Source organism: Nansenia antarctica (genome assembly GCF_963989245.1).
Source record: "Nansenia antarctica genome assembly, chromosome: 3".
Taxonomy (NCBI): domain Eukaryota; kingdom Metazoa; phylum Chordata; class Actinopteri; order Argentiniformes; family Microstomatidae; genus Nansenia; species Nansenia antarctica.
The window spans coordinates 53,044,854-53,061,292 of NC_137688.1; the positions used below are offsets into that span (position 1 = coordinate 53,044,854).

Sequence of the window (16,439 nt, forward strand, 5' to 3'; positions counted from 1 at the left end):
TTTAAAAGCATCACACCAAGGTAAATCACAAATCGATTGTGTTGACATCGCAATAAATCTTCTTTTTTAGGTTTGGTAGTTTGGTGTCAGATGAGGGCGTCAAGTCTACGCTGGACTCTTTCAAAGTCTTCAACCCTGATGCCTGGCCAAAAGACCAAGCCAGCCTACTCACTTATGGAAATGAGAGCGTTGCAGATCTGGCAAGGCATTTCCATGAGCCTCTGACAGGGTAAGAATGCATTTTAAGACATTGCATTGACAGACGTGAGACACTAGTTGCATATGTGCTAACCCAATTGCTCTCTTCTATCCTTCAGAGTGGGGTGTGATATTCCTGCCCTGCAACAGGAATGGGAAGGGCTGAAAGTACTCGTAAGCGAGAACTTCAGCGACAAAAGCTATGCTGAGCTGTGGGAGGTTCTCCTCACAAAGGACCCCTATAAGAAAGACTACCAAGTAAGGCAAAGTAGATCCAGATAGCCCTACACTTAAACACATTCATGTTTATTGTATGTATGTTGTTTTTGAATAGTGAGAGGTGAGGGTTAAACATTTATTAAAAATGAAAATTGTTCTCCCCTTAGAACATACTGGAACTGGTCCAAATTATGTTGGTGCTCCCAATCTCGGCTGCCCAATGTGAGAGGGGGTTTTCAGCCCAGAACCGCATTAAAAGTGCAACCAGAAGTAGCCTGGCCGTTTCTACCACAGAAGACCTAATGCGAATCAGTTTGGAGGGGCCTCCGCTTGAGCAGTTTGATCCAAGTCCAGCGGTTGAAAGATGGCTTGATAGCTCTAAGCGGGCCAGGCGACCAGATTATCAAGACTGCTGGACCACAGACATTCTTAGCATTTAATTGCTCAGAATTTATGAATTTTATATGAAAGCCTGGGCTTAATTATTTATTTATTCATGAATCATTTATTAATAAATGAATATTCTTACTTCCCCTTTACATTGTGTGAGTCTCAATTTTTATTACGGCCAAGAGCCGGTTATGATAATTCTGATATGTTATGATTATGATCATTTGTTGTCGTCATACGAAAACTGCGCAATTTTCATTGTGCTACTGAAATTGTTGGTGTGCTACTAAATTTTTTGACATGGTATCACAGTGCTACCTGGGGAAAAGGTAAGCGTCAAGCCCTGCTACAGAGGTCAGGGCAACGGGTCTGTAGTCATTCAGGCCTGTGATCCTCGACTTTTTGGGGACAGGGATAATGGTGGAGGTCTTGAAGCAGGCTGGTACCTGACAGCACTCCAGGGAGGAGTTGAAGATGTTGCTGAACACAGGGGACCACACATAGAACACAGAGTTAACGAACAGGCACAGGGAACAATTAACACAGCAATGTCCAGGGGGGGAGGGGGTGGCAGGGTTAGGGGAGATGGTTAGGGGTAGGGAAGGTTGTATGCATGGGAGAACAGGTAGGTTTTGAGGTGGGATTTAAAAGTGGAGAATGGTAAACACAGAATGAACCTGAATGTGGAAGCTGGGACGGAGGTTGGGACGACCAACAAATGTAACTCTCATAGGCAGTGGCGAAAACACTGCACATGTGATGTGTTTTGCATATGTAAGATCAACTGTCCTTCACCTGATGACCAGCTGCCCCTTAAAGTGTTCTGCCTGAACCTACATAAACCTTATTGGAACTGAGTAGTTGCTACTACAGTTGAAGTAGCTAGTCCATTCTGTTCAAAGGCACAATGACCATTGATAATTTTCTATAAAAACAACATAATATTTTTCTACAGAACCCCCCCATAACTTAATTAAGTTTTACATTTTGTGTGGGAAAGCCATTTTCTGTGGTTTTGATAGCGTACAGGTGATCCCATTAATGTACACTGGTGGTATTGTGTGATGCACTGTGTAAGGAAATGTGATCAATGATAAGGCCAATCAAACATGTTTGTCTAGTCATCATTATGGGAACAATGAATGAGGGGCCTCAGCGCGACCTCTGAAACTGGTCTGGAAACACAATCTGCTACTTCAATAGTGAACAGGAAGGCTATTGTTAACCACTCTCAGGTCACCACACCTTTGCGGTCTCTTGTATGAAATGGATTTAAAAATCACATACCGTAGACAAAGTCACAAAGTCACCAAGCTCTTCGGCTATCAAAGCTAGGTATATACAGAAAACACATTCAACAAGTTAAACTTTTCTGCCAGATGTTCCATGCCAAAAAACGTTAAAACAACATAATCTCTCTCTATCTATTATATTATTATTAGAGGTGGGATGGGATGAAAAAAAATATCGAATTAATTAGAGGCTTTGTAATTAATTAATCGAAATTAATCGCATTTTAATCGTATATCAATATTTGACACGAGAAGCAACAGTTCAATTCAAATGGATTTGGTATACGAGTGAATCAATGAATAGACATATACTGTACATGTGTTTGTAGCAGTCTCTAGGCACAGAGGGAGGTCGACACAGAGGAACAGTTGTAGAATAGGCTTTTATTTAACAGTTGCACAGCTCAGCACCGTCACTGACGTGCTGAGCGAGTCTTTCCCCCCCCGCTGTTCTCCCTTTCGGGACCTGCTCCGTCCGCTGCTGGCAGAGCCCTCGCTCTCGCCCCGCTATTCCGCTCCTGGCAGAGCCCTCGCTCCCGCCCCGCTAGTCCTCCCTTTCGGGACCCGCTCCGTCCGCTGCTGGCAGAGCCCTCGCTCTCGCCCCGCTATTCCGCTCCTGGCAGAGCCCTTGCTCTCGCCCCGCTAGTCCTCCCTTTCGGGACCCGCTCCGTCCGCTGCTGGCAGAGCCCTCGCTCTCGCCCCGCTATTCCGCTCTTGGCAGAGCCCTCGCTCTCGCCCCGCTAGTCCTCCCTTTCGGGACCCGCTCCGTCCGCCCGGCTCCCTGCACCTCACCCCCTTTCGGGGTCTCGTGCGTCCTCGCCGCGGCTCTCTCTCTCTCGGTCTCCCCGTGTCTCCGTGTGGCAGGTACTTCCTGCCCTACTCATCTCCCGAGGGAACAAACACACACAGGTTAAATAGACCAGTGGAACAATGAGTCTGATCACTGACACCTGTCCGTAATCAGCCCATCATTCCCCTCCAATGGCAGTCTAGCTCCCTCTGCAGGCCAGAACGCGCCATGTTCCCCACAGTGTTTAAAGCAGCAAAATCCTGTTTATTTTAGCTACACAGACCAACAGATCACACAATGTACCTAACCTAATGTTACACTAACCCTCCCCACCCTCCCGTACCCACCCAAATATCCTTGGGAGGAAAAAAAAAACAGTACCCTTCACAGTAACAACAAACCCATTGGTCTCAGGATACCTCTAAGCCTACTACATCTTCTGCTTCTTCTCTTTCAGTCAGTTGCTGAGACAAACTAGCCTGTTTACATTTTCAGAGCTCAAGGCTGCCCTCTTTTTTTGCACTATGTTGCCTGCAAGGGAGAAAAGTCTCTCACAAGGGACAGAATGAATGAATGAATGAATGAATGAATGAAGAAGTGACAGGGCTGGCCAAAAAAAAGCTGCGTTAAAAAAGTGAATGCGTTATTTTTTCTGTAATTAATTAATCGAAATTAACGTGTTAAAGTCCCAGGCCTAATTATTAGATTATTATTATTATATCTATCGCTCTCTAATCTATATATATAACTGAGGTCTTACTGCATACAAACAATGTGATTAATTGTTGCCATATTGGTGGGATTTAAAGTTACATAAACTTGAAAGCTCCCCATGATAGCTGAGGGCAGTGACCTGGCAGACTGATAAACTCTCATATGACAAAAGGCCAATCCTCTCCAGTTACAAATGTTCCTGGACGCATCCATCAACAGAACAGTAGTCTCCGACCAAATTCCTGCAAAGATTTTGATCCATGTTACAGTCAATGCTTAAGCCAAGTAAAACAACAAGTAGCCTGGGAATATATTTTGTTTTCACAAAGTTCCGCACATGCATGTCAAGCTGTTCCATGGTTTTACGTCACATGACACACAAAGTAGCACATTTAGCCTGGCATGGTGGTACTGTTACGCAATTCCTCAAGCAAATGTTATCTGCGGCTTATATTAGTCTTGGCTCGAGAAATGAGGACCCAACCTTAAAACTGTAGGAACATACAGTATCTTTACTTTAATCTTTCCACTTGATGTGTTCACACAAGATGCCTAAGCAATCTCTAATTGCTACCTTTTGTTTTGGTGTGGTTTAGGGCCGGCACTGATCCAGTAGTTTGATTCTTTTATGAGGTATGATGCTGCACCTCACAGTATCCAGCTTTTCTGATGCTGTTGTTGAAATCAAGAGGTCAACAACATGACTGCCATCTCATCATTTTTTAATGAGCAATCTACTAAAAGTGCTTTGCTAAACTGACCGATCTGAGGCTATCTGAATGCCATCTCAGGTGTCTTCAAGGGAAACTGCACGTGTATGTTTTTATTAAGGCACACCTTGAATAACTGACAATCGCTCTAGATTCTTTGGCTCATACAATAACTGTTGTGACAGCCATAGGACATGACTGAGCATATCCCTTTCACTTTTACAAGGCCAACCAAGATGTCACTTTAATTACATACCAAGCAACTTAAGTAATGAATTCACTTTAGGATTAACATGCATATTAAAACATTCTCATCTGTGCTTTTCAGACAGTGACATTTGAGCAGGAAAAGTTTACATGATTTTCACCTGGTATTCAGGTATCACGGCCTCCAGTCATTCTGTGTTATGCTTTTGAAAAGGGCTTGAAAGAACATGGTAAAAACTCAGAGGAAGCTCGTTAACATTGGAATAGTGCAGCAGAGACATCCGTAGTGACATGTAGTGTACACATCCGAACAGAGAAAGGGTATTTGGAAAAAAGGTTTTTATTGACAAAGCAGGTTTTGTGATTGAAATAACATAACGTGCTCCAACTATCACACAATAAGCAATATTCATTTACAGAATCTGAAAAGAAACATGTAACCACAAAAATGGCTAGATTTCCCTTTTTACCCACAACTCTGAGACCTTTTTTCTTTTTTAAAAGTTTTTTTTTTTCTGAGTGGGGCAGTCCCACAATTTTTTTTATTGTATTGGATAGAGATAGTGAAGATAGACAGGAAAGTAAGGAGAAGAGGGCATGGGCCGGATTCAAACCCATGCGGACATTTGTGCACTGTAGATCGCAGTGCTAGACCACTGGACCGTATTGCATGGGTGAATAAATTAATAGTGTTGACAGCTAAACGAACTAATTCAAACAGTCCATATTTAGCCAATCAAAACCAGCACTGGACCCAACACCAACCCCTAACTAAGCCCCAATGAACTTTATTGAACTCTACTGAACATTATTGAATAGCACAATCTCTGTCTTTGTTGTTCATTTTTACAGTTTTTGATGTAAGGGAAATGGCTGTAAATGTAAATATAATGTAAATATGTAAATATTCATTGTACAAATTGTAAATACTGGTGTTCATTTTATAAAAAACAAATAAAAACACCTTTAGCCAATCAAAATTCCTGTGGAACATTCATACAAAAGTGCAAAAAACACATTTACTCATGATTCCCATACATTTATCACCAGCAGACAGAATAAATAGAATTCAAAATAAGTGGAAAATAAACAGCAAAAATAAGAAATACAAAATGATCGTTCATCTTCAATGAATGCCTTCCCACCATGATAAACACAGATGGACTGTCAGAATCGCCCCCTCATGCGATTCCCCACACCTGTTCAGCAACAATGTTTTTAAAAGGATGAAATCATACTAAAGTGCATCAAACGACAACGCTCACTTTAATTTCTAAACCTCTCAATCATTACTCATCTACCAACTTGATGTTGGCTATACACCTATAGGGCCTCCCTGATACCTGAATTCTCAAAGGTCTTGGCAAATTTGAAAAATTCAAATGCTTGCATTAGTTTTCATAAAACAAAGCGTTCAAGCGAATAAGATCGACCGACGCTACATTCATTTGTTTCGTTTGCTTGGTTTAGCCCAGAAAACGTTACAATGGTTACAATTCATAGCCATGCAAACCAGAGGCCCTGTGATCTGCATCGGTCTTCATGATGACATCCCAACCAACTGACAGAGAGAGAACGAGGAAATAGAGGTGGGAGGGTAGGAAAGGGAGTTGGCCCGCTCCGTCACGGGACCTTCACATTCTGCAGACATTATGTAAAGCACTTTGAATTACCCCCTGTTGTATGAAATGTTCTGTACAAATAAACTTGCCTTGCCTTGCAGATGTGGTAGCTTTGCGCCAGGCAAACAGAGCCCTTCCTAATTACACAGAGGAGAGAGAGAAAGACTATTTACAGACCACATTTCTCCCTTCTCTTAAGCAGTCTTTACAGTATGTACAGAGAGACTCCCGCTGCTCCCGTCGGCTCAGTTGGCACGTGCGATGCGCGAGTCTGAGCCAATGAAGTTGAGCATCGTCTGGACGAGCTCTGGGAGGTCGTAGTCGTGCTTCCATCCCCAGTCATTCCGTGCATTGGTGTCATCGAAGTCCATGGGCCAGCTGTCAGCTGAAAAGAAAAGACACAAAGACGTTCATGTTTTGCTCTGTTGTGGCTCATTTCATTGAACTGGCTAAAATGTCCTAGTTTTAGGCACAACCTAGCTAATCCCCCGTCGGTGGCAAGACAGGAACATTAATCAGTTCATACATTCATTCATTATAGCTAGGAAAAAAGTATTTATTTAAAATGCATGGTAACAACAAAACTGCAATCTGAACAAAATAAATATTTATGTTGATTTAGGCTTATTATTTTACAGTGAGGCTTTTTTTGTTGTTTTTTGAAAACGTTTACTGTTACAGTTAATCCAATCTACAGGATTCAAATAAATGTAAAAAAAACATAAACAACAAACATTAGCATATTTACCGATGGCTTGTCGCACGTGATCGATTTCGTAGGTGACCTCTAGGTCAGGCAACTGTTTCTGGACTTCCTGGGCCAGCTCGTCCGGGGTGAAGCTCATGGCGTTGATGTTGTAGGTGCGCATACTGAGCGTGTTAGCGGGCGCCTCCATCACCTCCAAGGTGGCCCGCAGGCAGTCGTCAATGTACATCATGGGGAGACGCGTGTCAGGCCCGAGGTTGCACTCAAACTTGCCCGTCTTGACGGCGTCGTGGAAGATTGCAACAGCGTAATCTGCAGAGAGAAAAGGCATGCTCCTTTTTAAATTGTGGATACCTTTTTGTTTTGACACTGACTACTCAGGATCTATGATGAGCACAAGAGTGGAAAACACTTTTCAGTCTCTACAAATATTGTAGTTTCAAGAGACTTACTTACTTTAGTTTAGCAATCTCATACAGTAGTGGCTCAACTATAGATGTTGCCCTTCTCCCAAGTTACAGATACCACCCCCCCCCCCCCCCCCTCAGGTGCCACAATTAGATAACCACCCATGGGAAGACATGGGGTGAGGGGTGTCGAGGGGAGTGGTTAAAATATGGGGTGGCCCTATCTAATGTTATCAGCGTGGCTAAAAATCCAGTGGGCCACAACTATTTTCTAGAACAAATTACTGTTTTATTTAAGCAATGTCATGTTTAAGTCAGGAGGGGATGTAAACAGATAAATGTAAAGGTAAATGTAATGGATAATTTTTAAAGAAAATTACCAAAAAGCCTTGCTCACCTGTTGTGCCTCCACCAGGCTGGGAGTCTGCAGAGATGATTCCTGGGTAGCGCAGACAACGGAAGTCTAGGCCATAACGATGGTGGTAGTACTGTTGAATGGCAAATAGGAATAACAATTAGATGGTATAAAGACTGGTTGATTAATTTACCTTTTAGTGCAAAGATGAGGAAAGAATGTGTTAGGGTTAGGGTTAATTAGGGTTTATCTCACCTCGCCCATGAGCTCAGCGTGGACCTTGGAGACACCATAGATGGTGCGGGGCCTCTGGATACACAGGTCTGGGGTGGGGTTTCTGGGCGAGGTGGGACCAAAGGCACCGATGGTGCTAGGGACAAAGAGACGCAGCCCATGTTCTGCAGCAATGTCCAGGATATTGTGCAGGCCTGAAAAAGAGTGGTTAGGAGTTAGACACTTCCTGGACTTCCTGGAGATTCACTTCCTGGACCAATGAAAAGATGCTACGTTGCAGCATGCTCACCAGTGATGTTGACAGCACGTGCCAGGGGTACGTTGGCCTCCCCGACGGCACTGAGGAGAGCACTGTAATGGACCAGCCAGGTGATGCGGTTGTTTACCACAATCTCACGCAGGTTCTTATAGTCCAGGATGTCTGAGTAAATGAAGGGACCTAAGGAGACAAACAAATAGTTCCTTTAAAAAAAAAATGTTAACACAAAAAGGTTAAAAAGCCCCAAAATGGCTGCCTACTTGACTTGCTAGAAGGGGGAGTCTCATGCTTTTCTTCCCATTCTTTTTCTTTCTTTCAATTGGTTGCTCAATCTTTACAATTGGTGAAATATCACTTTTACCCCTTGCCTGTTCCTGCCTTCTCTTTGTTTTCTTGTTTGAGATTTAATTAATCAGCTGTCAGCAATGGTTTATCCTTTTAATTTTCTGCACCATTTCTAATATTTTTTATTGTTTAGTTTGGTTGGAACTATTATTATTAGGTGCACCTGCATTCATCACATTTGTGGACATGTCATTACCAGGTATAGGCAAGCCAGTCACCATTCATCGTGTACTGATCTAGGATGTGACCATTCATCAATGAACACAAATGCTTCCTATTGACCTTTTTTATTGTTAGAGTTTGAAACATATTTTGGGACATATGAACATGTTAACAGTCTCCAGACTGAATGCCATGTTGACTTAAGGGAACTAGGACATGATTCCTTCCTCATTTTGACCTGACCAAGTGCCAGTGGAGTATTTGCACTGTCTGGCAATAACAGACTGATGCAAAAGGGTATAGAACAAATGTAAAATATTAACACATTTCATTTACTTATTTGAATAAATAATAATGACTGAGAACTTTTAGAGCAGAATATTTAGTAAATATCAAAAAGATTAACCAAACTAAATATTTCAGTCTATTGTTCATATGATCTCATGGTCGATGTCTACTTATCACATACATGTGCATTAGCACATACAGGTTCTGTTACACCACATGAGACTTAATTCACCACATGAGATAATTTTCTAAATGTATTCTAAGATAAAGCATGTTTGCTATTATTGCTCTTTAAGAATTATGACTTTGTTTATTGCTGAGCATAGAAAAAAAGTTATAGTCTGGGTTAGTTTCAATAGGTAAAGGTTCACCTTACCGCTGTGGAATACGTGGCTTGGAGGTTTCCTGATATCTGACAGAATAACGTTGTTTTTTCCAAACCGCTTCCTGTAAGGAAGGAGGTCGCAAAAAAAGTTTCAAATTAGATGTCAGATGGTGTTACAATGTCATTATACTGATACTGTATATCATAATAACTTCATAACCATAGTGTAAAAACCAAAACTAGTTGAGAGGCAAACATGTTTTCAATCCCACACGGTAGACTCACCTCAAAATGTTAGCGAGCCCCACCCCCAGCTGCCCAAGGCCACCTGAGAGAGAGAGAGGACAAAACAGACATTATCAGAGGACATCCGAGATGTGAAATCGACAGCAGGATTTTGTGGCTTTCGGAGGGGTTGCCATGGAGACAGAGTTACGTCGGAGGCATAAACTGGGAGAGTGGACCACATGAGGAGGGTCAGGGACCTTCATGCCTATAGCTGATTACGGCAGCAAACCTATGATGTTCTGCCACGCAATCCTTACAAATAGAGCTATTTGTTGCTATCTGAGTCATTGTTCAATTAGAAAAAGCTTTTGTTTGATCATAGCAGGAATATTGTGTCAATGATGGGAATAGTGCCCCAATGCAATGAGATTCCCAAACGATCCCCTTACCTGTGATGAGAACTTTAGGATGGTCCGTCTCTGAGAACGAGACGGAGTGGAAGCTGGCGTCAGAGGTCACCTGGCGGGGGGAGAAGCTGATGTTGCGAGCAGCAACCGTTAAAGGTTGGCATCCGCATCCTGAGGCCAGCAGGGCCTGCTTGGCCACCTTGCTAAGGGTTCTGATGACAGGCATCTTCACAGTCACCTATTGGAAAGAGAGGACTCATTAGGGCCCACTGACCACAACCCTGCAGTTATGTGGTCAACACTTAGTCCGCTAAGCCACCTAAGCACCCCTGAAACACCTTAACATTATGTGACATTTACAAAAAGTTAAGCCATTTCTGTTCCCTGCCAGGCTGTTTCTAATTCGACTATTCTGCAGAGGATCGAGGCAAACAGACACACTGTTCAAAGATACAGACCCCTCCAAAACCCCGGGGACAGATAGGCTAACGTGCCAAGAAGAGACGTGGAAACTTTAGAAGAATGTAGCAGCGCCTGCTCTGCAATTCTTGACATCAGTGACTTGACGTGAGAGACATTTACATTCAGGGCCGGCAGAAGGCATACACAGTCTATGCAATCGCTTAGGGCCACACTAAGGGGGCCACACTTTAGCCATCGACTTCCCGCAGGCTACCAACTGTCAATGAAAGTCTCCGCTACTTCCGTCCAACAATCCAAAACTCTGCTAACAGTTTAGCTTTAGTTTAACATTAATTGCAACTTTTTTTTTGTTTTATTTTTTTACTTTTAACAGAACATAGCCACAATTGATTTTAACATGGCAAGCTGGCTAGAAAGTAAAGAATGTATTACATTTAGCTGAAACATTCACTAGAACAAGCTTTTCTTACTAATGTTTTAGCCTATAGCTGTTGTTTTGTAGTTAACCATTTTTTTGTGTTCACTTTATTTATTTGGAATATGTTGCAATGTTTATTTATTTATATATATATATGTTGCAATGTTTATTTATTTATATATATATATATATATTTTAGGTGTTCATTTGTCATTGTCTTTAGTTATAGACCTTGTTATGTGCACGTTTGTTGCTTCTATAGTTGAATAAATAACTAATATAAATAGACCCCCCCCCTCGACAACCGACAATTAGGCAACTTAAAAAACGATACTTATACTATAGCAAGTTATAAGCCAATTTTACTGAATGAAACGTTGGCAAATGTCTTCTTTTTTTTATGTAGATAATATGCTCACTATTAATGTACGATTGATACAATTGGCGACACTGTAAGCGAAACTGTACATCTTTTTGTCAGTAGGCTATAGTGAATTACCGTATGTGAGGCAAGCGCATCTTTTCTAGCGTAGTACTGCACAACAAAATTCACCACAAACATCTTTAATAATTGCAGGTTTAAAACTGAAAAGAAATATCACTTTTCTTGGATTCTTCTTACCTTAGAGTCGGATGAAATTCCGAAAAGGAACGAAAAGTATAATTTGAGAGTATTTATACTGCCCTGCCTTCACTCTGAGCCAATCAGAGTGAGAGGAGTGGATATGAGGAGACAGTAGTGCCAAGCTTGCTACACGCTTTTCAAGGTGTGCCAGAGAGATGACATGGCTATCTTTAGGAAATTATTTAGGGCACTGGTTGATCATTTGGCTTTTGGCTGATGTCATGGCTAGTTTCTTAGCTAATTGTAGAAATTAATTATCATGTAAAAACAAATGTAATGGAAATAATGTACAGTATGCCACTATAATTGTATGTCGGATGAGATGCTTGAGGAAATAATAATGATTGGCCTTTGCTTTGTAATGTATCTGAATGTAGAGTGGTTGTAGGCTAATTTGCAGATTCACGATGAGACTGGCTAATACATGTGCTCTATTTCCGTCTCTCCTTAGCGAGGGCGCGTCCACGCTGTAATGTTCCCCTTTGTCATTGATAATGATAACTGAGATAATGTGTCATAGTTCTTTTTCAAAACCTATGCCCACGGACCATGGTAGAGTAGACAATTGGGACAAACAATAGAAAACTATGTTGGCCGAGCCATACTATGAAGTGTCTTGAGGGACAATGGGATGTACACGATGTATTATTACATATGTTTTTGCTTTTTAATGTAACAATGCTAAGGTGCTGCTTAGGCTACAACCTCGCAAAACATTGCCTGTAGTTTGGGGGGAAATACAATCCTGTGTATGAAGGCCAATCACCTTGAGAATTAAGACAGCTAGTGTTTAAATTAACATATACCGGTAGCCTAGGGGGTATCATCATTTGCGTTATTGCGTATGCACAATTGCTCTCCCATATAATTGTTTTAAGAATTCTGCATACACTCATAAATATAAATAAATAATTTACCATTTTGCAGTCGCTTTTAATCCAAAACGAGATTAGAGATTACATACAGGGACATTCTCCCTGGAGGGCTAAATGCCTTACTCAAGGGCACACTAGTGATATTAGTAATATTTTTAATCTTTAAATACCCACGTTCACTCATTAAATGAATGTAGAGTATTTACTCACCGATAAATATAACTTTGAAATAGAAAGAGAGTTAGGCGGTCCCTTTTCCCTGAGTCTTGGTTTATAGTAGGATGCTTTTCCTTGAGCTGGTCCTTTCACTGCGCTTGCCCGCCGTACGAAACACGTGTGTTCTCTCTCCCTACTATTGCATCAGCTTCGAGATTTTATATCAGCGGCCATCTGGTTTCAAGGGAAGCCGGTTTTCGCTCCGATTGGCGGACCCTCGGAGGTGCGGTCTCACGTCATGACCACTCCCACCACACGTCACTGTGGGGTCTGTGTTCAGTTTTTGACTGCCGCACATAAGTGGCCACGAGTTTCAACTGTCCTAAAAACCGTGTGCCAGTGGTAAGGAGGCATGAGAGCGGTGTTCTTAGGGAGAGTTATTTTGAGGGGTGTGGAGGTTAGGAAAGGTTTGATGATGTTGCCAAGTGGTAATACATATGCACTCAACTGCTTTCGCCTGCCCTAATGTCATTTGAGTTGTAGTACTTTCTAGAAGCCATTTAGATATTCGACCTGCGTCCTTTATCGCATACATTTTATCTTAAAGGTGCAATCTGTAATTCAAACTGGGCTCCAGTTTGTTGGTAAACTGCTGATGGATGGGGCTGGAGATGTAGGCTACTCTTAGAGCAAGAACTGACCATCCAGAGATCCAAATTATAGTTTAAACCATGTTTTCATGCTATAGTTAAACAAGGTTACCGTATATTGTGGGTTCTTATTAGGTAAGACCGTTGAACCAAGCTCATGAGGCATTTGTAAGTTATTATTCAAGAATCAATGGATATATATCATTAATTTAAAAGTCATAAAATGTATGTACAAATGCAGATTGCCCCTTTAAGTCTTGGGTGTTAATCAGTAGGCATTTATGAAGAGGTATGTTGTTCTTTCCGTTAGAAGGTCATCTTTTGTTTTGGATTGACAGGTGATAGGTGCATATCAGTTTAATCAGTCATCGCTGAATCACTTTATTTGAGTGGGGCAGTGTAAATAAATGCGCTCCACATTAAACAGTGTGACATGTCTGACACATGAGGCGAGGTGGGCAGGGCTCTGACCTCAGCTGTGTGAGTGGTTGAGAGGTGCACACCCCCAGGTCCGTCATCATAGGAAATAGGACTCCTCTCTCCAAAACAACACAGGTTAACCAATAATCTGTAGTGACACAAGGTATGGAAATGGAACACATTTATGGAAGACAACATTAGTGACCCAAAGGATACTCTCTCCAAAAAAAAAGAAAAAAAAAGAGACTCCTATTACATTGGGAATTGAATAGGTCATTTGGTTTCCAAACTAGTGGTGAATGCCTGAGTTTAAATGTTCCGGTGGGTTCACTACATTTAAAAGGGATGACTTGATTCTACAGAGGGCAAGGTGTCACTTGATACCATGAGAGGACATTAGTGATAATATCACAGCATAATCCCTTTCCCAAAACATCTTATTTGTGTGTGTGTGTGTATGGATTAAGAGATCATGTAAACACAGATTAATCAGTATTTAACTGAAAGTCAACTATAAATGATTTTCACCAAATTGCTGTTCTATAAGCTGTTCTGTCACCTTCAAGAGTAGAGTGCAGGAGATGTGTACATGGAAAAAGTGAGAGTTTGAGCTTCAGTTGACATATCAAGGAGAATGGGTGCAAACATAGTCAGCTATTCAAACACATGATTGGCATAGGAGGTCTAAACTGTTTGATGTAAACTGTAAACATGGCCACAAATGCTTCAATGTCTATTTCTGCCTGGATGCGTCATCAGTTGGAATGTCCTCATGTTGACGGCCACACACTGGTGTTGGGAGCCGTTTCACAATCCTCTCAGGCGAATCAAACCATGGCACAAGGTGCAACTGGATTCCTAACTGCCCTCAGTGGTTTATATCCATTCTATGGGAAGCTGTGACAACATCACCACTGGGATTCGGTCTGGAATATTTTCCCCTTTTGTCTCAGGGAACGAAGCAATAACCACACATGAAACACATGCATGCTTTCAGCAGTCATCTTTTAATGCCCAAAGAGCTTTTAAAAAAAATCATAAATCATACTCTATTTATCATTTAGCTAAATAAGATTAATCTCAAAGACAAAGGAAATGTTAACAGTGACCATAGAAATAAACAAACATTTCACCATTTCAGTAAGTCATTGCACTGATCAGATATAAAGAAAACATCAGAAAGTTAAAAGCGGGCCAACTTGTTTGACAGTAATGCCTACAATGCTAGTATGGACATAGTAAAATAGTTTATGTGCGTATTGTACATGTATGCCTGGGTTCTTTGATATGCCACCAAGTACCCTATTATAGTAAGCTTAAGCTATTACCCCATATTTAATCAGTGTCCCTTGAGGCTATAGGAGCTGCTGCCGCAGGACCCATGTCCCTTATAAACCCCCAGTTTTTAGACACTGAGTACTGTAACTTATTCAACTTACAGTGTGATCTTAGATCACTCTACCCATGTCTAAAGTCAGTCATACAATTAGAGAACAAGATTTATCCTTCACGAGTGCAATGTGTTTTTCTATTTTTAAAAAAGGACAAAAACATATTTAGGCCATGGTGTTCAGACATCCATCAGCCCTTTCCATATGTCAGTGCAAATTTCAAAGATGCCAAAAACTTAATTATGTGGTTTTCAAACCAAGCTCTAATTCGCTACATGTTGAACTAGAGCAGTTCCATGGTGTAATGTGCTAAAACATGGAGCCACAAGACACACCTGTAAAATATAGCTTTATAAAGCAGGCTGACTACAGTAGTTCACTAAAACAGAGTAGATAAGAAGAATGTTCGTTGATTAAAAGGTGAACAAATGACTAATTTGGGGGAACAAAGCACGGATTTGCTATAACATCATGAGACACCTGACATTGGCACGTATTTGGACTTAAAAAAACATTTAAAATAATTGGCAATGGCTTGGTAAAACAATGATAAAGGTTTTGAATGTTTGTGTCTCCTTAAATCACATCATGAGATGCTTATGTTGTAATTTTCACATAAGCTTCACAGAAAGATTTTCACATTCAGCATTAAAACATTTTGGCCAATGAGGACAAGTAGTTCATGGAAAACACTGAACATGTACAAGATAGTGTTAAATATAGGACAAGTTCATATATTTAACTGTAGTAGAGTAAAATGACACATACAAGTAAAATGCCTCTCCCAAAAAGTGCATTTGTCATTACTGTTTAAAGCATAACCGTAACCACACCGAAAAACAGTAGAATTATTTGTTCACCACTTGTTTACCTCTTTAAACTACCTACAGAGATATATTATGAATTACGAAAGAGCTAAATATAACTGTAATTGGCCTGAAACATCAAACGCTAACAATTTGTCTTTGTTCACATTTCTGTGTTCAAACTTCACACTATAAACATTTTAGCAATGTAATAAATCATATAGTTAATTAATGTAACAAATATTTCATATATTCAATATATTCAAGTGATGTTAAACTACCTGATTCTGATCCAACTCCTCATCATGAAGTGGTCAATGTGTATCCGGGCCTGGGAATATGGAGTTGCCATGGTTACTTTAACTGATGCCCACAAGATAATTACTGCCTCATAGATTACTAGATGAATATGTGTGTGTCTGTCCTTGTCTGTAAGTGCATGCATACATATATACAGTACTGAGTGGCAGGTGAGCTACACAGGGGTTGTGTTTTGTGTGTGTGTGTGTGAAAGAGAGAGCACATGAGGCAACAGCTATGGAGATCAGCTGACTGGGATAGCATGATGTCTGTACGTGTCTGGACATGCATGCATACAGTACTGTGGCAGGTAGTTATACAGGGGTGGGGTGGTTTGGCTTTAGTGGTTACACTTAAGAGTCACTGGCTGTGTTTCTTTCTCTCTCTTTTTCAATCTCCTTCTAATTTCTCCCAGGCTGCCCTGTTTGAAAACTACTTTGAGAATATATTTGTCCTTCACACCTTCCCAGAGTTTGGACAGGAGAGATGAAAGCAAGAAGTTCACTTTATTGCTTTC

The 16,439-nt window shown here is 41.1% G+C and overlaps 1 protein-coding gene across 2 annotated transcripts; it reads right to left on the bottom strand.

Annotated features, from left to right (window-relative positions):
* Nucleotides 1–4,880: 4,880 nt before the first annotated feature.
* tdh (L-threonine dehydrogenase) lies at nucleotides 4,881–12,537 on the bottom strand. Of its 2 annotated transcripts, none has more exons than XM_080525170.1 (9): nucleotides 12,410–12,537; nucleotides 9,901–10,096; nucleotides 9,509–9,551; nucleotides 9,275–9,345; nucleotides 8,134–8,283; nucleotides 7,866–8,038; nucleotides 7,653–7,743; nucleotides 6,891–7,160; nucleotides 4,881–6,527 (listed from the first exon to the last, which is right to left on the bottom strand). In XM_080525170.1, the coding sequence occupies exons 2-9, from the start codon at nucleotides 10,082–10,084 to the stop codon at nucleotides 6,388–6,390; spliced, it is 1,122 nt and encodes a 373-aa protein (XP_080381296.1). In that variant the 5' UTR covers nucleotides 10,085–10,096; nucleotides 12,410–12,537; the 3' UTR covers nucleotides 4,881–6,387. The 2 variants fall into 2 exon arrangements, with proteins under 2 accessions (XP_080381296.1, XP_080381297.1); XM_080525171.1 differs by lacking the exon at nucleotides 12,410–12,537 and adding an exon at nucleotides 11,322–11,335.
* Nucleotides 12,538–16,439: the final 3,902 nt, after the last annotated feature.